Source organism: Bos javanicus, chromosome 19, assembly GCF_032452875.1.
Source record: "Bos javanicus breed banteng chromosome 19, ARS-OSU_banteng_1.0, whole genome shotgun sequence".
In the NCBI taxonomy this organism is placed as follows: domain Eukaryota; kingdom Metazoa; phylum Chordata; class Mammalia; order Artiodactyla; family Bovidae; genus Bos; species Bos javanicus.
The window spans coordinates 35,765,011-35,788,065 of record NC_083886.1 but is presented as its reverse complement, the minus strand read 5'-3'; the positions used below and the strand labels follow the sequence as shown (position 1 = coordinate 35,788,065).

At 54.3% G+C, this 23,055-nt stretch overlaps 1 protein-coding gene across 4 annotated transcripts; it reads right to left on the bottom strand.

The window, feature by feature from the left end:
* Nucleotides 1-2,281: 2,281 nt before the first annotated feature.
* On the bottom strand, nt 2,282-23,006 carry TOP3A (DNA topoisomerase III alpha). Of its 4 annotated transcripts, XR_009731330.1 has the most exons (20): nt 22,643-23,006; nt 16,067-16,126; nt 14,943-15,016; nt 14,112-14,187; nt 13,305-13,413; nt 12,651-12,794; nt 12,379-12,549; nt 12,122-12,222; nt 11,633-11,707; nt 10,471-10,553; nt 9,743-9,950; nt 8,718-8,903; nt 8,508-8,637; nt 7,427-7,540; nt 7,179-7,344; nt 6,427-6,567; nt 5,736-5,858; nt 4,520-5,208; nt 3,785-3,976; nt 3,425-3,508 (listed from the first exon to the last, which is right to left on the bottom strand). XR_009731330.1 is itself a non-coding variant. In XM_061391218.1 (19 exons), exons 1-19 carry the CDS (start codon nt 22,820-22,822, stop codon nt 3,330-3,332), a joined length of 3,009 nt encoding a protein of 1,002 aa, XP_061247202.1. In that variant the 5' UTR covers nt 22,823-23,004; the 3' UTR covers nt 2,282-3,329. The 4 variants fall into 4 exon arrangements, 3 of the variants coding, with proteins under 3 accessions (XP_061247202.1, XP_061247204.1, XP_061247203.1); XM_061391218.1 differs by lacking the exon at nt 3,785-3,976 and having other exon boundaries at nt 2,282-3,508; nt 22,643-23,004; XM_061391220.1 differs by lacking the exons at nt 3,785-3,976; nt 22,643-23,006 and adding an exon at nt 22,278-22,571 and having other exon boundaries at nt 2,282-3,508.
* Between the last annotated feature and the right edge of the window lie 49 nt (nt 23,007-23,055).

Genomic DNA, 23,055 nt, shown 5'->3' with positions numbered 1-23,055 from the left:
CGTGAGACGCATATTGGGCTCTTACATGCAGCCATTTGAGGCTTTGTGAGCTTGGCCAGAGGGGCTTGGGCTCAACCTGGAAGCAGGAGACTAACCTGGAGTGGCATCTAGCTTTAGTAATAGGCACCAGCTGGTCAGGGTTTTCTTTCTTCCAAAAAGCCTGACCCCTGGAGCCCTGTAACCTGGATGGGCGGGGCTGCCAGGGGGCCCTTTGGCCAGCATTGTTCCACATGCAGAGAGACATGGACCCTCAAGTGGAGGGCAGGCTCCCTGCTTTGTATAGACGGGGACGCAGGCGTGTCTAGGTGTCCCTGTGGGAGCTGTGGCTCCCATGTAACCCCGTGTGGCAGACGAGCCAGGGAGGAGGGCTTGGGGCCACATGGGCTTGGGGTGAGGCCGCCACAGCTGTGCCAGGCCCCTCCTTCTTGTCCCATGTCCTGAGGCGACCCCCTCCCACCTGGGACATGGGGACAAGGCTGGAGGAGGTGCTCTTGGGCACTCTGGTTGCAGGGCCAGTGGCCTCTGCGGATAAGGAGGGACCTGCCTCCCGGGTATTCCCATGGGCTCAGTGGCTCTGCAGAGGGGCAGAGGGCAGGAGACTGGTTTCCCCAAGGACTGTTAGGTCACATGGTCTCAGGAGCTGCTTGGCCTGAGTGCCTTCGGTGGTGAGCAGCTGTGATGGTTGCAAGGGGACAGGCTGGAGGTGGGGCAGCCTTGGCCTCCTCCCTGTAAGATGAGGGGTCCAGAATACCTACTTCACAGGTGGGGGTGGGGTGTTAACCCAGTGCTGGCACAGAGCAAGGCACTCCCGAACCAGTGACCGAGACAGATGGTCCAGTGTCCGTCAAAGTTGGGGGCCTCTGGAAAGTGTCCAGACTAGATAAGTCCTTTCATGGATTAACTCGCGAGCAGGACCCCTTAGGACAGTGCATCACATCCAGAGCCGACGCAGCCAGTGCTTTCAGGCTGTGCAATTACTAAACAGAAAAAGCCCTGATCAAAGTCTGCACAGGCACTCTCTCGCTGAGGCTGCAGACTGGGGCCTGCTGGGCACAGCCACACTCAGGTCCCTGGGGATCTCACCAAGCCTCCTGACCGGGTTGTAGTCAAGGTCCAAGGGCCCTGACGGGCCAGGCTGGAGCTGGATGGGAGAGGGAAGCCCTTGCCTCTAATCCAGGACCACTGCTGTCCCCAGCCTGGTCCCCTCCAGGATGAGCAGCCTTCAGCCTGGTTTAAGTCACATACATCTGACGCATTTGCATTTTTAAGCATATTCTTTTATAATCAGGATAGTCTTTTAAATACTGTCCAAATAAAAAAATTAAAAAGTTAAAAACCCCAGTAACGTAACTGTTTGGTGGCACTCAGTTCACTAAGGACAGACACCAAAGCTGGTGTCACCAGCCCAGTGCTCCCAGGGCCACCACGGGGCCTGGACGGTGCTCTGGGTGTTCTCAGCAAAGCCACCCACTTCCTGAGCCAGCAGTTCAGCTCGTGGGCCTCAGGTTCGCCCGCCTGTATGACCTCAGGGAACTTTCCAGGCTGACCCTGCACCCCTGCCCAGCATGAATACTGGTGAAGACAGGATGGTGCACCCCTGCCCTGCGGAGCAGGCCCCTCCCACCTTTGAGCTGAACACGGAGGCAGCTCAGGAACCTGAGACAGAGGTCTGGGGGGAAAGGTGGCTGATGCACCCCGAGGGCAGCGGGGCCTCTGCCCAGCATCCTGGGAGGCCTGTGTGGAAATCTCCCTCACAGTGTCCACCCATCTGTGTGATGGTCTCACCACCTGTGCTGACAGCAACCCTGCCCCCAGAACCTGACACCCTGTGAAGGCCCAGCCCAGGACCCCCAGTCCCACTCGGCATTTCTGGTCCTGGTGGGCACGGGAGATCCCCATGGAGAGATTGCAACCTACAGATGAGTTGAAGGTCGTATCCTTCAACTCAACAGCAAAAGCACAAACCACCCCACTGAAAAACGAGCAAAGGTCTTGAAAAGACCTTTCATTTCTCCAAAGAAACATGAAAGGCCACGTGAGTGGTGAAAAGCATGCCCAACTGCAGTGGTCACTGGGGATATGCAAGTCAAAGCCACGAGATGCCACCTCAGGCCCATGAGGATGGCAATATGGGCAAGGGCACATCGGCAAGGATGTGGAGAAAGGGGAACTCTGGTGAGAAGGTAAAATGGCGCAGCTGCTGTGGCGAGCTTAGTGCATAGAATTAACTGACCCAGCAACCCCACTTAGGTGTGGATCCCCAAAAATACAGGTGTTCAAATAACTTGCACACAGAAGTTTACAGCTATACTGCTCCCAACAGCCAGGCGGTGGAAACACCCCCGTGTCCATCAACTGATGACGAGTGAACACAGCGGACTAGCTCAGTCAGAAAATCACAGAAGGCACCGCTGCGTGACCGTGAGGGCCACCCCAGGAGACGGGCGCCAAGAGGGAAGCAGAGAGGGGCCACGACTATGCGGCTGTTTATGTGAGATGGTCAGCACAGGTGAAAACCAAAGGGACAAAGTGGACTGGGCCACTGGGCTAAGACCAACACCCAGTGACCAGAGGCTCCAGGAGCAGTTCTGGGCAGCCCACTGTCCAGTCCAGGTGTGAGGGCTGGTCTGAGGGAAGGGTTTGGGGCCAGGAGTCCCAGAACAGGTTGCTGCTTCAGCAGCCATACAACTCAGTCATGCTCAGCTTACTCCTACTTATCATCTGAGCTGCAGACCAAAGTCCACCGACTCCCACTCAGCTCCATGGTTCTTGGGAGGCCGAAATGGCAGCATCTGCACCAGTTCTTCTTTGCCCCAAAGGACAGTGGTGGAGCTGGGGGGGGAGGCAAGGCAGGTCAGCACTGCCCAGTGTCCTGCCAAACTTCCCCAGATGCTACACTGCCAGGGTCAAGGGGCTGGATTCTTTACTGAGGCACCTGAGCTGTGGGGCATCCTGGCTGCAGCTTCTTAATAAAGAAGCAAAAACCTTCCGCAGACACAACCTCCAAACAGGAGCCTCTCCCTGGCATCCCACCCTTTCTCAGGCCATCTGTGGGTGGAAGCCCCTTGCAGACAGGGCCAATCTCCACTAAGGCGCTGACAGCACAGCCCCTGTGAGTCACAGAAGGCAGCCTCTGTGGCTGCTCAGCCGTAGACACAGTGTTCCTGGGTCCTGCACACAGGGCCACTGTCCAGCAGAGAGAGATCTGGACCCGGACTCAACAAACAGGCCAAACCCCGAGAGCTGCTGGTGGACCCTGAGAAACAACGTGCTTCCTAAGACATAAGGATGGGAAGAAGGGCAGGGGGCCCCCTCAGCCCGACGCTGCCTCATCTGTTCTGAGGACAGAAGGGACGGGTATGTCCAGGCTGGTGGCAAAGGCTGCACTTCCGGGGTTTCTTGGCTGCAGACCCTGTGTCTGAGGAGCCGGCCCGAGGCCTCTTGCTTCTGGCCTCCAGCCCCTGGGTTCCTCTCCTGCTTCCTGGCCAGAGGGGGCCTCCGAAGGTCCCTGTGGGGAGAATGGAAGGTTGCTGAGTGCAGACGGGAATGCCCTCCGAGAGCCTTGCCACCATGGCCTTGGTTAGGGGCCCATGTCACCTCACATGCAGAGACGAGGACCTATTAGCCCAGCCACCCGATCGCGTGCGCATGCGACAAAGACACGTTGGCTGTAACCAACACTCGCTCCCACCCGCCGTGCGAGGAGCCTGAGCTCTGGACCCTCCCTGTCCCTCAGGAGCCTCACAGCATGGACTGCCCCGTCACCCAGGACCAAAGACACCACCTCCTCCCAACAGGAGACCCTGATGCCCGCCGTGCGGGAGGTGGTCCAGCCCTGATGCCTCCTAGACAGACTGCCTCCTACAAGGCAGACGTGGGTCCCTTGGAGCAGTGGTGTCTCCAACCCCTGGCCTGCACCCAGGCTCTGGGCTCTTCCTGTGTGTGCAGACCTGCCACGTATGTGTCAGGATCACAGCTGTAGGTTAATAGGAATGAGAGAAAGGGAGAAGGCGCCCATCTTACTGAGTAAACAGGCTGAGAAACCACACCAAACGGCTCAAGGACATACAGACATACAAGGCCATTCGGTCTCTCTCAGACACATGACCAGGTACCTTCAGGTACCTCATCTACCTTGACCCTCTGTCTGGGCAGTGGTTCTCCCCACACCCATCTGCGGGGGGCCGACTCAAACCGTGTAACGTGGGGCAGGTTCCAAATGTCAGGGACAGGGCTTCCGTCTTACTACACCAGGCCCCGACACAGACCCTGCCAGCTTCACAACGGTAGGAGGGGCTCCCAGGTCAAGCCCCACCGTGGGGATCCCAACAGGCCACGTGGCCAGTGTGGGCCTCATGGTCCCTGTCTGGGAGGCACGACCACAACCACCACCCAACGGAGACAAGAGCAGCTGTACATGGAGTATTGTGCAGTGCCGGGCATTTGCCCGGGGCAGAGCAGGCTGCCCGTGACCCCGCGGGTGTGAAGTCCTGGTAGGGAGGGCAGCCCCACCCCTCACCTGGAGCCACGTTCTCGTCCACCCACTGGAAGAAGCCGCACTGGTGCTCACGGGGCTGGGCACACGTGTGGAACTGGCGGCCCTGGTTGGGCCCCTCCTTCTGCACGGTGCGCGTGACAGCCGGCTGGCCACACAGGCAGGATGCGCCACCGCTGCCACCACTGCCAGGCCTGCTGGACCCGCCCAAGAGAGTCCCTGAGCCCGGGGGGTGTTCCAGGGGGCCGCCTGGGGGTCTGGACGCTGAGGAGGGAGGCCCGGCTCCTGGGTGGCCGCTGTCAGCCCATAGAAAGAAGCTGCAGCCACCACTGCCACACTTGTAGAACTGGCGGCCCTGGTTGGGGCCCTCCTTCCGGACGGTGAGCAGCAGGGCCTCCTGGCCACAGTTGCAGGTCACCGAGTTGCTCTCACTCTCAACGGCGGGTGGAGGAAGAGTCCTGGTCAAAGCCTTCGAGGGCCTGGTGACGGGGGGCCGGGGCTGGCCCTGCTGGCCACTGTCCATTCTGTTCAGGGACTGGCTAGCCTGCAGGTAGCCGGAGGTCTGGCTGGCAGGCTGGCTGACTCGGGCGGCGCCCTGGGAGAACCTGAGGGCCAGGATCTCCCTCAGGGTCTCATCACACCCGCCGATGCAGCCGACAAATTCTAGGGGCATGGTTGGGGGCAGGCTGCCTCGTTTAAACTTGAACTTCAACCTGTGAGAACAGAAGATGACAAAGCACTCAATCCTTGGGTTAAGAGTCTTCTCCTGGGTCCACAGGGGGCTGTCCCCGACCCCCACCCCAGGGAAGCCACACAAGGCACAGCCACCTCACAAGAGGGAGGAGGGGGCTGGGGGGTGGGCTCTGGGACCCAGTCAACCGCCCACACCAAGGTGCCTCTGAAAAATGCCTGTCCTCGGGCCCCACTGCAGCAAGGTCCAGGGCCTCTTGGCTTATGGCTTGGTAATGGCGCCCAGCAGCAAGCGCTCTGCCCTACTGTTAACCCAGATGTTATTCTGGCAACATTGGAACACAAGCTGTTCTCATTTTTTTGCTTTGAAAATAAATTGTATCCTAAAGACCTATCTGTTAGTATGCAATTGTTACAAATTAACAAATATTTAAAAACCTGCTTTCACTTTGAGAATGTGGTAAATCCTCATAAGCATAAGTTCTCTGAGATCCTTGTGATTTCTGACACATGACCAGAGGTCCAAAGGCCAGTCGAGTGTCCATCTCACCTGTAAACTGGGTGCGGCTGGCACACTGGGCACACGCTCACATCCCTGCTGGCCTCCAGCACGCTGTCCGGGAACCAGACAGCCGACCGACACTCAGGGAAGCCCGTGCAACCGAGGTAAAACCTGGGGAGCAAGGCCGGGTCAGATGGGCGGCCCCGACGCTGGGACGGTGCCATTGGTGGGGACACTTATGTCTGATCACAGGTGATACTCAAGCTTCTGGAGACATGGTCCGTGACACCAAGTGACGGGAGGCCCAGCCTGCACTTGTGTCCTTGAAACCCCCTCAATCACTGCTGATGCTGTCTCCTGATGAGAAACCACCAAGCCACCACCAGCGCCCAGACTGAAGTGGGGCCTGGCTGCCCAGGGTGCCCTCCGAGCCCCCAGCTGGACGCGCCTCAAAGAACACAGGCCTCACCCTCCTGCAGCTCTGTGAGGAGCAGACGGGCTCAGTGGGTCACTGATCAGGAGGCCTGCGCCACCGTCCATGGAGCATCGTCCATCCCCAGGGGACAAGCCCTGCCTCCACCAGCCCTCAATTCCCACGAGGCCTCACACCCGAGGCCACCATTTCAGCACCAGCACCCAGTCTGGGCTTTTAAATAGGACACAGAACCAGAGGATGGGCCTGCATGACAGTACTGGGCCTCAGGGGCGGGGGTAGGGTGAGGCATAGCCAGACACTGACCCGCCACTCTTCCTGGTCTTAAGAACCATGTCCCGGCTGCACTGAGGACACTTCCTGATGGGCTCGGGCACAGCCGGGAGGGCGTCCTGTGGGGCTACCTCTGTAGCCGCCCCGAAGTACTGGGACAAGGCCTCGTCCAACCTGAGGAAACGGAGAGCATTTCAAGTCAGGCGCCCATCATGCACGTGTGACTCACACAGCATTCTCCCACAAACGGGGCCATGGGGGCCACGTGGCCTGCTCCCGAGGTGGCCGCTCCCGAGGTGGCCGCTCCTGGGAGTGATCCAGCTGCAGGCAGGTGCCCCTGCCTCACCACCTGCCCCACAGCAAGCAGACCTTAGGCCATGCACACACTCCAGATGGTCTGGAATCAAGTCTAAATGGCTCGTGCATTTCTTTTCAAAATTGGCATGGAGTAAAAAAATGTGTTATTTCCAACAGAATACATAGACACGCTACTGGCCACGGGCACCCCCGAAGGCCCAAGAAAACGGGGCACACGCCCACACTTGGTGCACCCACAGGCAAACCACCACCTGCTAACTCAGGATGGGATGGAGATGGCATATCTAAAGCCCAGAACGACTGGACCAGACCCTCCTGGCTGTGGCTGCCAGGCTGACAAGGCTCTGGTGTGAGGAGCCAAACAAACGGATGGAGAGAAGGGAAACTGCAAGTGGGGTGAGTGCCTGGCAAGGCCACAGTGCACGGAGCGGCCATCCCCAGGGCCCAGCGGGCCGCCCAGCACTCACTTCCTGGCTTTGGCCACGGCTTCGATGAACACCTGCTTGTACTTCTGCACCTGCTGATGCAGGACCACCAGCTTGTCCTTCTTCCCCTCGCAGATGAGCTTCAGGTCAGCCTCCAGCTCGGCCCGCAGATCAGGCTTGGACATCTCGTAGCCCATGGAGTCATAGCCTGTGGACAAGAGTAGCGTCGTGTGGCCTGGATACACTGTGGGGCTTCGTGACCATCACCCCCAAAGCCCCCAGCTCCTCACCTTCCACGAGCCCCATGCCCAGGTGCCCAGGGAGAAAGCGCTTATCTGGCGTGAGCCCGACGTACATCCGGGCCTTGATGGTCTCGATGTGCTCAGCGTGCGTGGCGTCCGTACCTGCAGGCCATTCCTGTCACTCAGGCTCATCCTTAGCCCCCAGCCCCACAGGCCCCTTCCTCTGCCTGGACTTCCTACTCCAGAGGACACAACTCCACTCAGAGCCAGCCGTGCAGAAGCCTCGGCAGCAACCTCACCTCTCCTTCACACCCACTCACTCCAGCAGTCACATCCCGCTGTAAATCCCCTGTAAGCTCCTCCCCCCACCTCCCTCTGCAGTGAGGGCTGGGGCTCTGCCCTGCTCCACCCTCTCCCTATACTCCCACCCCTTGTGGCGCTGGTCGCCCTGGACTCAGCTGCCCTTAGAGCTGTGGTGAAAACTGAGGGGCAGCAGGTCAGTCACAAGGAACCCACCTGTAAAGCCTGGGCCACAGGACTAATGGGAAAAAGTATTCTGGCCCAGTTTCTTTAAGAAAAAAAAAAAATCTGATTTTTAAACAACTATGGGAAATACTTTATCAGAAGCTAAGCACATGGTCATCCATGAAGAACCCGAGAGGCAGACTCAGATCGCATGGGGGCCCTGCACGTGCTGAGCAGGTGAACAAAGCCAAGCGTGACTGCCAGAAAACAACCGCCACTCTCGGCTGCCAAGCCGCCAAACCCTGATGCTCCTGAAGAAGAAGGTACCTGTTTTTACGTGGGTCTTCACAGTTTTAAATGTTGGTACCTTGCTAAATATACAACAAAACCCAACAAATCCCTGTGAGGGCCAAGAACGCTGGTCAGCGTGGCCCAGGTGAGCCTGAGTGATGGGGAGCGCCTGTGTCCACCTGCGGACGCACAGGGCCGCGGCCAAGGGCGCCGACTGTGGCATCACCTGGACCCAGGGGCTCACGGCGCACACACTCTGTGCCCTGAGGCAAGCTCTTCACTGCTCCTGAGCCGCCCTTCAGCTATGAAGTACGGAGAAGACAGCCTCACTTCAGCTAAGGAGTACCAGTTACTATGACAACCAGCTACTGACCAATGCCGTGCTTCTCCATGAGGGCAATGAGGTCAGCCTCGGTGAGCAGCTGGGGGGGACTGGTCTCCCCGTCCACCATCTCCACAGTGCTGGGCTGAAAGCAGGTGCCTTGCTCGTAGACAGGGAGGGTCTACAGAGGCAGAGACGCAATGGTCAGCCCACCTGGTCCCTGAGCCAGGAAAAGGACGGTCCCCCGCCCAGACGCGTCACCTTGTCACTCCAGCGATCATACGGGTACACGTCCAGATAGTTCCGGGCCAGGATCATGAGGCCGTGGGCCACGAAGCGCTCCTGCGCGATGTCGATCTCCACAGTGGTCTCCTGGCCCTGGGCATCCTGCGAGCAGCAGGCCAGGAAGTGGCGGACGATGAGCTCGTACAGTCGCTGCTCATCCCCCTGTGGGCAGAAGAGGAACCCAAGCGCCTCCAGACACTGTCTGGCCAGTGCTGCCTCCCAGCCCAGAGCTCCACACCCGTGTGCAGGGCAGGCAAATCCATGCTGCTTGTGGGTTCAGGCCCATAAACTTCACAAGTGGAGTCCCCTTCCCTCAAGACTGGAAAGCAACTCCTCTGACGTAAAGCCTGTCTGAGCAGGAAAAAAGGTGAAAGCAAGTTTCCAAGAGGGCCTGTGTATGCAGGACATGCGGCGTGAAGACACTCAGGCAGCCCCAGACCTACCACAAACACAGGGTAACGGTAACCTCTGCCCTTTCAGTTACTAGAGACACAGTGAGGCCCCCTGGCAGGAGCCTGTGAGACGTTCACACTCAGATCCCAAATCCTCCTCTAAGAACGTGTGCAAGGGAGATGTGACATCCACACACACAGCCACGGTGCAAACGCCTGTCGAATACAATCCTTCAAAGCCAAGCCCAGCAAATCCAGCACATGCACACAACCATCAGATGTCATGCTGCACGACCAGCCCAGTCTCAGGGGGAGAAGGTGGGGGCTGTGTAAGGGCTCAGCAAAGGGCTGCTTGGTCTGCGGGAGGGTCAGGGAAGCAGTGGAGGGAGGGGACAGCATGGTGCGGGGCCTGGATGGGCTGTGGGATCCCTCAGTGAAGCCAGGCACAGACTGTGGGAGGAGAGTGTTGATATGACATCTCTTCCCCGCAATGGAAGAGAAATTTTCAGTCACGCTGTTCCTGAAGTCAGATCCCACAGAGCAGATTCAACCTAGGCCTGAGCCCTGACCTCCTCGTGGTCCCGAGGCAGCATGGCCAGGAATACCCACCTGCAGGCTGTCAGTGTATTTGGTGGGGTGGATGGGAGGGTGCGCTTGGTCAGACTTATTCCCATTGCGTGGGGTGGGGCCACCGCGCTCTAGAATGTTTCGAGCAAAGGCCCCCCAGCGTGGATCCGGGGTCTGTTGCTCCACCAGTGCCGCCAGGTCTAGGTCTTTGGGGAAAATGTTCGTTTCAGTTCGAGGATAGCTGATGTACCTAGACAAGGCCAAACACACACAATGAAAAACGGCTGAGGTGGTCGAGAAACGACTGAACTGACCCAAGAACGCTGGTGACCCCAGTAGCAGCCCATCTGATCCAAGACGTTGCGGTGCCCAACCCTGGGGAAGTCCCGAGACGAGACCCCAAGGGGAGGAGCAGCAGGCACTCCTGTGGGTCACTCCGAGGGGTCAGAGCCGGTTCCAGGCCGCCCACCCTAGCCCCGCCCTCCCACAGGCACACAAGTGCCACATGTGCTGCCTGCCCTGCAGGGTTCCCGCGCCCCGTCTATGAGAGGTCAACAGTGGGATCTGGACGTACTCTGTGGAATCTTATTTTAGGTTGAAAGTGACTCTGACGTGCCCTTTCCATTCTAAAAGAAGACAAGGCCAAAGTCTCTCCATGGAGAGCTGGTGACATCTAGACAGTCTGGTTTCCCCACGAGCTCAAGTTCTAAGATGCTTCACCCTGATTTAGACGCATCAAACTCTCTTCCCAAACGAGGACTCAGGCTTACCCTTGGGTGTAGAGCTTTTCTGCAATCCTCATGGTTTCTTTAGCATTTATCCTCAACTTCCGAGATGCCAGCTTCTCCAGCTCCTGTCAGATGTGTGACAGAGCATGGGTCAGAGAACACAACATCCACACCCTCTTCTTCAGCACCCCTCGGCCATCACCCTGGCTGCGTCACACACGTGTAAAAGGCTGTGCTGGGGAAGGATTCCAGGCCCGTCAGACAGTCAGGCCACAGCCCAGGGGTTGTCGGACTCTGAGTGCAGAAGCCAGAATGAGTGGGGACAGGAGTGGACACACTCCTGGGCACAGGCACTAAGGGATCTGACGAGGAGGGCTGGACAGGGGCGGGGCCAGGAACTGCGTTTCTAACAACGGGCTAAAGGACTTATTCCACTGCCGCAGTCTGAAACCTGCACTCTGGGGACACCATCCAGACCTCGGGGCCTCCGATGGTGACAAACATCCATGCAGGCATTCAGGGGGTCACCAGCTATCCCTTCCCTTGGTGGGGGGGGCCCTCTGAAAATGCTGCTGGCTACATATCTGAGCACGTCAACCAGCAAGGGATGACGCACGTAGGGCCACTGCACACAGCCTGTAACCCGTGCTGCCCCTGCCGTCCCACAGGCTCCACCTTCAGAGTGAACACACCCTGAACTCTCCTGAAGAGTGGGGGCTGGGAAGCGGCACCCTAAGGTGTCCTGCTAGGTGGCTTTTCCTGGGGTCACAAAATTTGAGACGCCCTATTTGGGGGCAGGTTCATAAAGTGGGTATGCAAAATGAGGTTTACACAGATTATGCAGAAACAAAGAAAATGCTTTTCCACTTTGGTGGAAAAAACTAGCTATTCCAATAACAACGCTGTTAAAAAAGACAGGGAACAACAGAGGACAACACCAAAACCGCAGCAGCAACCACCCAAGGCTGGGACGCTTCGGTGACTTCTCCCTGCTCGTTCCCCACGCCCCGCACAGAGCAGTTACGACACGTTTATTAGCTGCTCGAGCACGTCCTGCTCTGGGGTCTGTTTTCCTTCCTGCGTGGCACCAGGAAGACAGATGCCCCTGGGCACATTCTGCAGCAGAAGCTGGTGCCCCCCCACGGATGCCAGGGCTCCTTGGGGCTGGCACAACGCCCCCCACCAACTCCCATCCAGAACGTACCACAGTGTCCAGAGCCTGGGGCCTCCACTTGCTCTTGGCTTTGGACCTGACCTCTACCACCGTCGCCCTGGGATCCTGGGAAGATAGGGAAAGCTGAGGTCACCGTGGCCGGCCAAGCATCTTCCCCAGTTCTCAGGGCCTGCAGAGCACCTGCTTCTACCCAGTTCCCCAGCTTCCAGCTCCAGGATCTGTGGTTCCTGGCTGGCCTAGCGGGTCCTTATCTGCCTCTGGCGAGAGTGCACTGTTTTGGGACAGATTCCAGCTACACATTTATTAACATTCCTGGTTTCACCTGAAAGTTCTACAAGTCTTTCCTTCCACAGTCAAAACTGTTTTCATGGGGTCTTACTGGTGCCAAAAGCTGATGTCCTGAGATGCATGCTGAAAACTGCAGTCCCGTGGGACACAGGACAGAGAGGAGCAGCTTGGGAAGTCCCAGGACAGTCTTCCCAAATCACCACCTTCCTAGACCTTCTCAGACCTTCTCACCTCCATGCACATCTGGTAGAGGACGAGACATGCCGTGTGATTGAAGAGACGATGCCTTTTCCAGCTGAACTCTACCACGCCGTCCCTGTGGTCATGAGTCACTGTCGGAGACACAGGAAGGCCATGACTCGGAGAGAGAGGCCCATCACAGGGACAGCAAGAGCCACCTCAGACACATGACAAGGGGGCGAAGACGGCGAGGCACAAACCACCCCCTGGACCAGTACCCGGGCTGCCCCACAGGCCCCGGCCCACACCTCGGATCTTGTGGAAGACTTCCGGCACAAATGCCTGAATGGCTTTGAACCTCTCCACCACGAACCCCAGGGTGGGGAACTGGCAGCTGCCGTAGCTGATAAGCTGCTCTGCCAGCACCTCGGGGAAGATCTTCTGCAGCCGCAGCGTCTGGAACCTGGTGAAGGCCGCCCCTGGCAGAGAGGATGGACAAAAGTAGACACCACAGATGGCAAGGTCACGGCTGGATGCGCGCCCAAGCCCCAGTCCCCCACCCCCATAGCCCCCTCCTCACCGATCCGCAGGTCCAACTCCTGCCTCACATCCACGGCGTCGCTCACTCTCTGGTCGGGCTCCGTAAGGTTTTCACATGCCGTCCGGACAGCGCGGGTGGTGATCTCGGAGAAACGGGCTCGCAGCACCTGCAGGCTGGGCTTCACTGCGCAACAGAGGGGGCACGGGGCAGGCTGGTCACACGGGCTCGCTGCTCCCAAACCACCCTGAACCCTGAGGGGGTGAACCAATCCAAGAGGCTATGGTGTCCAACTTCACTGGTTCAGTTAAATTAGCCATGTGCTGCCTAAGAGGGAAGCCTTGTGGTGGCCAGGCTGAGAGCTGTCAGAAACAGGGGCTGAATGCATCTCAGCAACCAGCTGAAGAAGCCTGGTGAGCCTCGCGAGAATGCCCACGTCCCTTGCTGTCTTGGGCCTTGGGCCTAGGGAAAAGCACCCCCACTCTCTGAAGCCCAACAGTGGCCTTCAAGTCACCCTCTCACTTACCTGAAATCATTCAGCGGATGTCAATGGTTATTTAATGTCCAGGCATCGTACAGCCTGGACCAAACAGGCAACAAGCCCTGGGCTATGGGGGCCAAGCCCTGACACACGCCTGGTGAGTCTGGCAGGGGGACCTGGGCTGAGCACCACCCACTGTGGCCTCAGATACTCACCGGCCTTGCACACGTGGATGACCTCAAACCCAATGTTTTCACCCTCTCTGTCGCAGTCGGTCCAAATCACCAGGGCCTGGCATTGCTGGGCCTCTCGCTCCAGAGTTTTCTGAAACGCCCAGTTGGGATAAGAGGGTAAGAGCAGGCCCTGTGGAGCGATCGCCCGACAGCTCTGCACTGGACCTGCCCACTGCTGGCGAGGCTCCTTGAGATGCCAGCTCGGTGAGGCCTGTCCCCACCGGGGGCACTGAGGAGGCTAGGTCACCAGAGCAGCCAGCCTGCCCGGGAGCTCCTAGAAGACAGGGTTTATACCATGACACCCATGTGAGGAGCCCAGAAATTTGGCTCTAACACACACTTTCAGCTCTAGGAGTTCTGACCATGTCCTGGGTTAAAAAAAAAAAAAAATCAACCCTGAATTGAGATTCATCCCAAGAAGGGCCCCCAGTCGGGAGTGAACCAAGGACAGGTGCCCCAACAGCCTGAGAAAGCAGAGTTCAGGGCCAGATGGCCACTCAGGGCCTGCATTCTCCCTCCAGTGCGGGGAGCAGGAGCTGCTCTGACAGAAGCACGCTCACCCCCAAGATCTCCTCAGGTGGCCACAGTCCACACAAACGCTCACCCGGGCCCTCAGCCACTTAGCCGAAGTGGCCTCACCTCTACAGAAAGGATGGGAATGTTTTAAACCATGGTGCCTTGTTTAGTGGAAAACCTCAGTTCTAATGCCATCAAAATATATAGAAACCTCTCCATTTAATTACGTGGTGGTTGTTCAACTGCAGGGCCACGCGTCTCCCAAGATCCTACCTTGATGTCTACAAAATTCTCTGGGCAGTACTTTTCAATTTCTGCTTCAAACAGGACAAGAGGATTGCAGCTCTGCCTGGAAAGGAAAACACAAAATCCTAACTCAGCGCAGGAGGGAGAAAGCCATCCCAGTGCCCTGGTGGTGCGTTCCTGCCAGACACAGGCCCCGAGAAAAAGCCAGAGGACATGAGTGAGACTGTGACCTTCGGAGAGGCACTTCCCCTGGGGATTAACAGGAGATGCTGAGAAGAAATTCTGGAGCCCTTTCCTGTATATCTGCAACAGGGTAAACGCAACCCAAGGTCTGGGTGGGGAGTTCCCTAGTTGTCCAGTGGCTAGGACTTGGCATTTTCACTGTACAGCCCTGGTTCAATCCCTGCTTGGTCAGGGGTCTGGGTATTTTGGGGAACACACCTGAAAGCGTGTATTTATTCTAAGCATGTGGTGAAAATTCACAGCAAACAAGTTAATCCTAGGTCACTGCCATGGTATCTGCGGTTTGTGTCTTCCTAGATTCACAGGCTGGAATCCCAACAACTGTGGGATGGTGCCAGAAGGTAGGGCCTCCTGGAGGCCATTTGAGCTCTTATAAGGGGCCCTGGCCGGCTCTCAAGACCATCTAGCGCTCCGACCTCTGGCCTCTGTAAGTGGGAGAAATGTGTTTCTGTCCTGCACAAGACACCCACTGACTGTGTTTTGCTACAGGAGCCGAATGGACTCAGTTATCTTACTGCTGTAAGTTACCTAACACTGACATGCCTCAGACTTCCCGTGATGCTTTACAGGTCACTGTAATAATCAGAATGTTCTGCCCCCAGGGATTGAACTGACCATTTGCGAAACTGCATCCGGAAATCATGGGCCAGCAAGTGTCCTGAGACTGAGGTCATTACCATGGTGACATTCTGAATGAGGACAAAATTCACGTTAGCCTTGTTTTTCTTTAAACGTCAAACTTTTTATTTTGTATTGGGGTACAGCCAATTTAACAATGTTGTGACAGTTCCGGTGAACGGGGAAGGGACTCAGCCACACACAGACGTGTATCCATTTCCCCCCCAAACCCCCATCCCATCCAGGCTGGCACATAACACTGGGTAGAGTGCCACGTGATACACAATAGGTCTTTGTTGGTTATCCACTTTACATCAGCCTTTTAGCAATTAGATTTTGCCAAGCCAAAGTAGGGAACTTTTATAACTTCTATCAAAGAGAAAAAAAGTGGTTCTCAGGGGGCTGGGGGGAAGGGAGGATGAATGGGCAGAGCACAGGGGCTTTGGCGGCAGTGAGAATACTCTGCATGGGGTCCTAATAGTGGGTACAGGTACACATTCATGCAAACCCACAGAATGCACAAGAGCGGGGTGAACCCTAATGTCAACTTGGGACTCCAGGTATAGATGATCTCGTGTATCCCGTCAACTGTAACAAAGGTGCCATCCGAGGGGGTTGCTGGTGGGCTGTGTTGAGGCAGGGTGTGTGTGTGGGAAACCTCTGTACCCTCATCTTAGCTCTGCTGCAAAGCTAAACACACACAACCTCCCCAAACCAGAAGACTGAAAAGAAATAAACAAATACACCTCTTCAAAGCCAAAGCCACAGTAATATTAATACCATTCTAATTCTGGCTCCATGATGCCTTTTATATTTAAACTACAGTATACTAGCTTGTCTCTTGTCATAGACAGCTACATTGGGACCATGTTTTATAAAAAATAGACTTCCTTATGAATTATAAAATGATAACCTGTCACCAGTGATCTTCAGGTCATAGAAACAGTTTTTCTTAAAAGACATTGTATTGTCTACAATGGTCAGGCTAATTCTCCTTGATTAATTCTAAAACACAAGCTCTCTCTTTAGCCATCACTAACACCCCAAGGAATGTACAGCAAGATGGCAGGTGGATCCAAAAGCATCCTTCAGCCACAGGATAGAAGCCCTGCAGCACCTACCTGGCCACACAGATGATAATCAAACTCATAGATCTTGTTGAATCTTGAAAGTCCTTCCCTCTAGAAAGTGAAACAAAAATAGAAAAAAATATATAAAGCACATAAAAGACAAACTGAGTCCTCACATAAGGATCAAGCAAACTCCTGCAGAATATTACAAATGCAACAGAACTTCCTACAGCTAAATACGAGGCGAGATCACTAGGCCCATTTGTGAAGTGGCCCCTCCACACTCAGGGAAAAGCAGGGACCTGGTCATGTCCACTGAGGTCAGCGGACATGTTTCTACAGGTGAGACTGGACTTGTCCAAGATCACGTGACAATTACTCCAGACAGGATTACGACATGTGTCACCAGTTCTGTTCTTCACACATATCTCTACTTCCCAGCCATACAACTGCACCAATAAACAGGACCATGGGCAAGTCATTCACCTTTCTGAACCTCACTTTATTCTGAGTAAAGTCATCTGTAAGGTCCCTCTCTCTGGCTTTGAAATCCAGTGAAGCTGTGAGTCCCAGTCAGGCCTGGGAACCAGCCTACACCTGCCTCCTTAGCTATACTTTTCTGTGAATGAGACCCTCTCAGAGAAGATCCCAGCCTTCAAAAAGGTGTTAAAAGTAACTACATGTGTGAGTTTCACACCAACACAGCACATAAGACAAGACACAAGCAAAGTGGGACTCTGGGAACCTGCAAGCACCAAGGAGGATTGTGTCCAGAACATTCTCCCCCACCCTCACACAAATTTTCTGTGGGGAACAATGAGTGCAGATCCCTTCAAGCCACAATGGCAAACTTAAAGTGGGAATTTATTTTCATATCTGATACACCAGTTCACTGGGTCTAGTGCCGCTGCTGCTGCTAAGTCGCTTCAGTCATGTCCAACTCTGTGCGACCCCACAGACAGCAGCCCACCAGGCTCCTCTGTCCCTGAGATTCTCCAGTCAAGAATAGTGGAGTGGGTTGCCATTTCCTACAAACTGCAACTGCTGCTTAAGCCCTTTTAGTCCAGAGAAGAGAAACAGTTGAATCAGCAGCATTTCTACCTCTTTCTAAGAACGCATCAAAGCTTCTCAGACAAACTCCTGCATGGGCTCTGATACGTACCAAGGCCCAGACTCTCTGGCTGCCACAGGCTGAGTCCAGCCAACAGCCTGGCCCCAGCCCAGCCCCCGTGGTGTGTGTCCATGGTCCCCACTTTCCTGGGAACAGTCTTGAAACTGTGTTCTAATCCTCTTCCGGGGGATGACCTGTCTAATAAGATGTGTGCACCCCAGGGCAAAGCTCTCCCAGGCAGTCTCCGCCAGTGGACTGTCCTGAGGAACCAAAACGTTTTCCTGGCATTTCAAACTTGCCCCTGACCGACTCCCCCTAAGTTCCCAGCTGAGGACAGCACTCAATTATGCATGATTCCATTGACTGGGTAAGGTGCTCAGGAGTGGGCTGCTTAAATTCCAGCAGAGTTCTGGAGCCTAGAGAAAGAAGAAAACTGTGTATACAGACCAAGAAGGTGGCTTCAGTGATCTCTCTGCAGAGTCATCCATGCCATCAAAATTAGAGAAAACAAACAAACTCCCCCCCAGACGCCAGAGCAGTCCCTGTTCTAAGCGCTCTACAGGAAGTGATAACGTTGCTGCCACTGAATTTACAAGACTTCTTCTGAATATAAATCCTCAAAGATCTATGAGTTACTATCAGTGGTCACTGTCCAAGTGGGACTGCTCTGCTTATACACATTTATGTTCTCTGAACTATCTTCAGTAGTTACTACCGTTTAAGTACTACTATTCAGGAGAAAAAAGGTTTTATCTTAATAGTGAACTTCTCTCAAATGTACATATGTTTCTACATACAAGTCTTTTCCATGATGAGTATCTAATTACCTATCATAAAAAAAAAATAATAATAATTACCTATCATAACTACGACTTGATTTTACCCCCTGGTGCCATTACTTGTTACTTCCATTCTTTTCTACTACTAAGCTGCAAAGGCCATCCCCTGATTCTGAGCTCTGCGTGTGGATGTCTGGGCTCCTCCTTCAGAATTTACGTCCCTGAAAGGCAGGGATTATGTCACGGGAAGCAACCCCTGTGTGAGGGCTAAATAAGTGAACAGACCCATCTCTGTCTTAGAGAGTGACATGCATGGGAGAGAGGGACAAGCAGCTGGAACGTGACGCATGACAGAGATCCCAGCATCAAGAGCTGTGAAAAATGCATCTGGAAACAGAGATGAAAATAGATGGAGAGGAGCCTGAGGAAAGACTTCACAAAACCGGTTACTTAACATCACACAGAAAAATTAACCCAAAATGGATCAATGACCTGAATATAAGAGCTAAAACTCTTTCGGTTTGCCAATGGTTTCTTCAGTTCAGTTCAGTCGCTCAGTCGTGTCTGACTCTTTGCGACCCCATGAATTGCAGCACGCCAGGCCTCCCTGTCCATCACAAACTCCCGGAATTCACCCAGACTCACGTCCATCGAGTCAATGATGCCATCCAGCCTTCTCATCCTCTGTCGTCCCCTTCTCCTCCTGCCCCCAATCCCTCCCAGCATCAGAGTCTTTTCCAGTGAGTCAACTCTTCGTATGAAGTGGCCAAAGTACTGGAGTTTCAGCTTCAGCAACATTCCTTCCAAAGAACACCCAGGGCTGATCTCCTTCAGAATGAACTGGGTGGATCTTCTTGCAGTCCAAGGGACTCTCAAGAGTCTTCTCCAACACCACAGTTCAAAAGCATCAATTCTTCGGCACTCAGCCTTCTTCACAGTCCAACTCTCACATCCATACATGACCACAGGAACAACCATAGCCTTGACTAGATGGACCTTTGTTGGCAAAGTAATGTCTCTGCTTTTGAATATGCTATCTAGATTGGTCATACTTAGACATGATAGTAAAAGTATAACCAACAAAAGGAAAATTAGATAAACTGGATGTCATCAAAATTAAACTTTTTTGTAACAAAGAACACTATCAAAAGAGAAAACAACCCACAGAATGGATGAGAACATCTGCAAGTCATACATCTAAGGAGGACCTAGTATCCTGAATATAGAAAGAACTCACAGCTCAATAACAAAAAGACAATTCAAAGCTGGACAAAAGACATGGACAGACATTTCTTCAAAGGCAACCCAGCAACTAACAAGCATATGAAAAGATGCTCAGTGTCATCAGTCACTTGGGAAGCACAAACTAAAACCACAAGGTATTTCACACCCACTAGTATGGTGGTGGTTTCGACTGTGCCAAAGCCTTTGACTGTGTGGATCACGACAAACTGTGAAAAATTCAAGAGATGGGAATATCAGACCACCTGACCTGCTTCCTGAGAAATCTGTATGCAGGTCAAGAAGCAACAGTTAGAACTGGACATGGAACAACAGACTGGTTCCAAATCGGGAAAGGAGTACGTCAAGGCTGTATATTCTCACCCTGCTTATTTAACTTATATGCAGAGTACATCATGAGAAATGCTGGACTGGATGAAGCACAAGCTGGAATCAATTGCCAGGAGAAATATCAATAACCTCAGATATGGAGATGACACCACCTTTATGGCAGAAAGCAAAGAAGAACTAAAGAGCCTCTTGATAAATGTGAAATAGGAGAGTGAAAAAGTTGGCTTAAAACTCAACATTCAGAAAACTAAGATCATGGCATCTGGTCCCATCACTTCCTGGCAAATAGATGGGGAAACAGTGACAAACTTTATTTTTTGGGGGAGCTCCAAAATCACACTGAAGATGACTACAGCCATGAAATTAAAAGATGCTTGCTCCTTGGAAGAAAAGTTATGGCCAACCTAGACAGCATATTAAAAAGTAGAGACATTACTTTGCCAACAAAGGTCCGTCTAGTCAAAACTATTGTTTTTCCAGCAGTCATGTACAGACTGAGAGTTTGACTATAAAGAAAGCTGAGTACTGAAGAATTGATGCTTTTGAACTATGGTGTTGGAAAAGACTCTTGTGAGTCCCTTGAACAGCAAGGAGATCCAACCAGTCCATCCTAAAGAAAATCAGTCCTGAATATTCATTGGAAGGACTGATGCTGAGGCTGAAACTCCAATCCTTTGGCCATCTGATTCAAAGAACTGACTCACTTAAAAAGACCGTGATACTGGGAAAGATTGAAGGTGGGAGGAGAAGGGGATGACAGAGGATGAGATGGTTGGATGGCATCACCGACTCAACGGACATGAGTTTGAGTAAACTCTGGGAGTTGGTGATGGACAGGGAGGCCTGGCGCGCTGCAGTCCATGGGGTCGCAAAGAGTCGGACTGAGCGACTGGACTGACTGAGGATGGCGATAACTGGGCTTCCCAGGTGGTGCTAGTGGTAAAGGACCCGCCTACCCATGCAAGAAACTTAAGGAGTTCAATGCCTGGGTTGGGAAGAACCTCTGGAGGAGGGCCTGGCAACCCACCCCAGTATTCTTGCCAGGAGAATCCCATGGACAGAGGAGCCTGGAGGGCTCTGGTCCAAGGTCTTGCAAAGACTCAGACACAACACAACTGAAGCAACTTAGAATGCATCCAGAACAGTGATAATTAAAAAAGGAAAAAGTGTTGACATAATATGAAAAAACTAGACCATCAATGGAGAGAATATATTATGTTCCAGGCAGTGTGGAAAATAGTTTGGCAGTTCCTCAAACAGTTAAAGATAGAATTAATTTATGACCCAGCAACACCACTCCTAGGAATTTACCTCAAAGAACTGAAAATGGGTATTCAAATGAAAACTTGCGTGTAAGCGAACGTTTACAGCAGCTCTATTCCCAACAGCCAAAAGGTGGAACCAACCCAAATGCCCATCAACTGATGAAAGGATAAACAAAATACGATCTGTCTATACAACGGGATATTATTCAGCTGTGAAAAGAGATGCGGTGCTAACACACGCTATAACGTGAAGCTTCCAAAAATGCTAAGTAAAAGAAGACTGACACAAAAGGCCACATATCACATGAATCTCTTCGTATGACATATCCAGGACACATCTTTGGGGACACAAGGCAAATTAGTGGCTCCCAGCGGCTGGGAAGAGTGGGGAAAGGAGGGTGACTGCTTAATGGCTACGGCATTTCCTCTTGGTGTGATAAAACCTAGAACTAAATAGAGAACAAAACTGGGGGTGTAGTGAACACTGATGAATGGTACCTTCAAGACAGTTGATACTCATCCATGAAACACGTGGCTCTCTCATCCTCTCTTGCTATGCCCACTTGTTCCTTCCCCCAGCACCCTACACTCTCAGCTTTCCAGTTTTGAACTTGCCAAGCTGTTTCAAGCCAGTGGGTTGCCTTTTGTACATGTGGTACATGGAGCAAAGTGTAGTTGCTCAGTCGTGTCCGACTCTTTGCGACCCCATAGACTAGCCTACCAGGCTTCTCTGTCCATGGGATTTTCCAGGCAATAGTACTGGAGTGGATTGCCATTTCCTTCTCCAGAGGATCTTCTCAACCCAGGGCTTGAACCCAGGTCTCCCACGTTATAGACAGACGCTTTACAGTCTGAGCCACCAGGGAAGCCTATGTGGTTCTCACTGCCTGGTAAAACTTCAAGACTGAGGTCAAATGTGCACCCAGAAGTGCTGAGTGAGGGCCTGCTGTACTCCACACACATATTGGGTATGAGGGATACAGCAGGGGACCCAACAGCCACAGCTCTTTCCTTCGGAGCTGAGGGTCCATGGAAGGGCGACGGGGACTCGGATGAGATGAGCAACTTGCACAGCACATTATGGAACTGTAACCAGGAGGTGCATTCCAAGTAGAAAGGGACACAGTGACAGTTTATCACACTGCACCCTGACCCTTCTGGGGGAAAGAAACGTGAAGAAAAGGTTCCCTGAAGAAGAGACACTTAAACGGAGGCCGAAGGATACAGAAAGTTAGCTGTGTAGACAGGCCAATCTCAAGGAGCCTGGAGCCCTAGGAGTTGGCATAGCCTGGGGCTGGTCACCAGGACGCTCAGCTCTGGGAAAAGGTGATGCTGTCAGCCAGCACCCGTACAACCTCTGCTCCAGTTCCCACCACCTATAGGCAAGAAGCAGAGGCCTGAGGACCCTGAGATGTGAAAGAAGGGACTTCCACCCGCGCGCCGAGATATGTCCAGAAAACCATTTCGGGGCCCACTTTTGTAACTGAGAGCTTCCTGAACAGCTTGTAAGGCCTCCGGTCACCCCCTTCCCAAACCTTTTCACCGTCTCTCTCCTCTGCGCCTCCCGTGGTCCAGAACAGACACTATCGCCACCTCGCCCGCCGGAACAGGGGCTCGGGCAGGTCGCCGCGTCGGATGCACCCAGACCGACGACCCCGCAGGCTCCAGAGCAAGCCAGGGGAGTTCGGCCGGCGGTTCCGCGTCTCAGACCAGCTTGGCACCCGCCGCCGCCCAAGGCGGACCTAAGGTCTCCAAACAAACTAGAGACATTAACTCCGTTTCTAAACGGGTTTAGCCCGTCGGTCGTAGCAGGCGCCCGGCGCCCTGCCCCGACGGCGGGGACGCCCGGAGGGAGCAGAGGCCGCTCGTCCCCGTCCCGCCCGCCCGGGGACCTCCTCACCCGCCGCATGCGGCCGCCAGACAGCAAGTCGGCTATGCCCTTGGCCGCGTCGTTCTTCTCGGCCACGCAAAGGATTTTCCGCACGCCTCGCAGGGCCACCTCCATGGCGGCGCGAGTCAGGGCGCGAGTACCGGGCCGCGGCAGCCCCCGGAGAGCGCGGTGGGCGGCCGGAAAGATCATCCCCGGGCCCAGCGCATCTGCAGCGCCCGCCCCGGGAACCGGGAGTCTCCAGCTGGCCTGCTATCCCGCGCACAGCCCGCTTCCGCCCGCCTTTCAGCCGCTTCCGCCAGCGCTAGTCGCACAGCCCCGTGAACCACAACTCCCAGGCCGCCCTGCGCGGCCGCCTCACTTCCCTGCCTTCCCGCTCCGCTCTCGGGAAACGCAGCTCTCCGGTTCGGAAGTTGACGCGGACG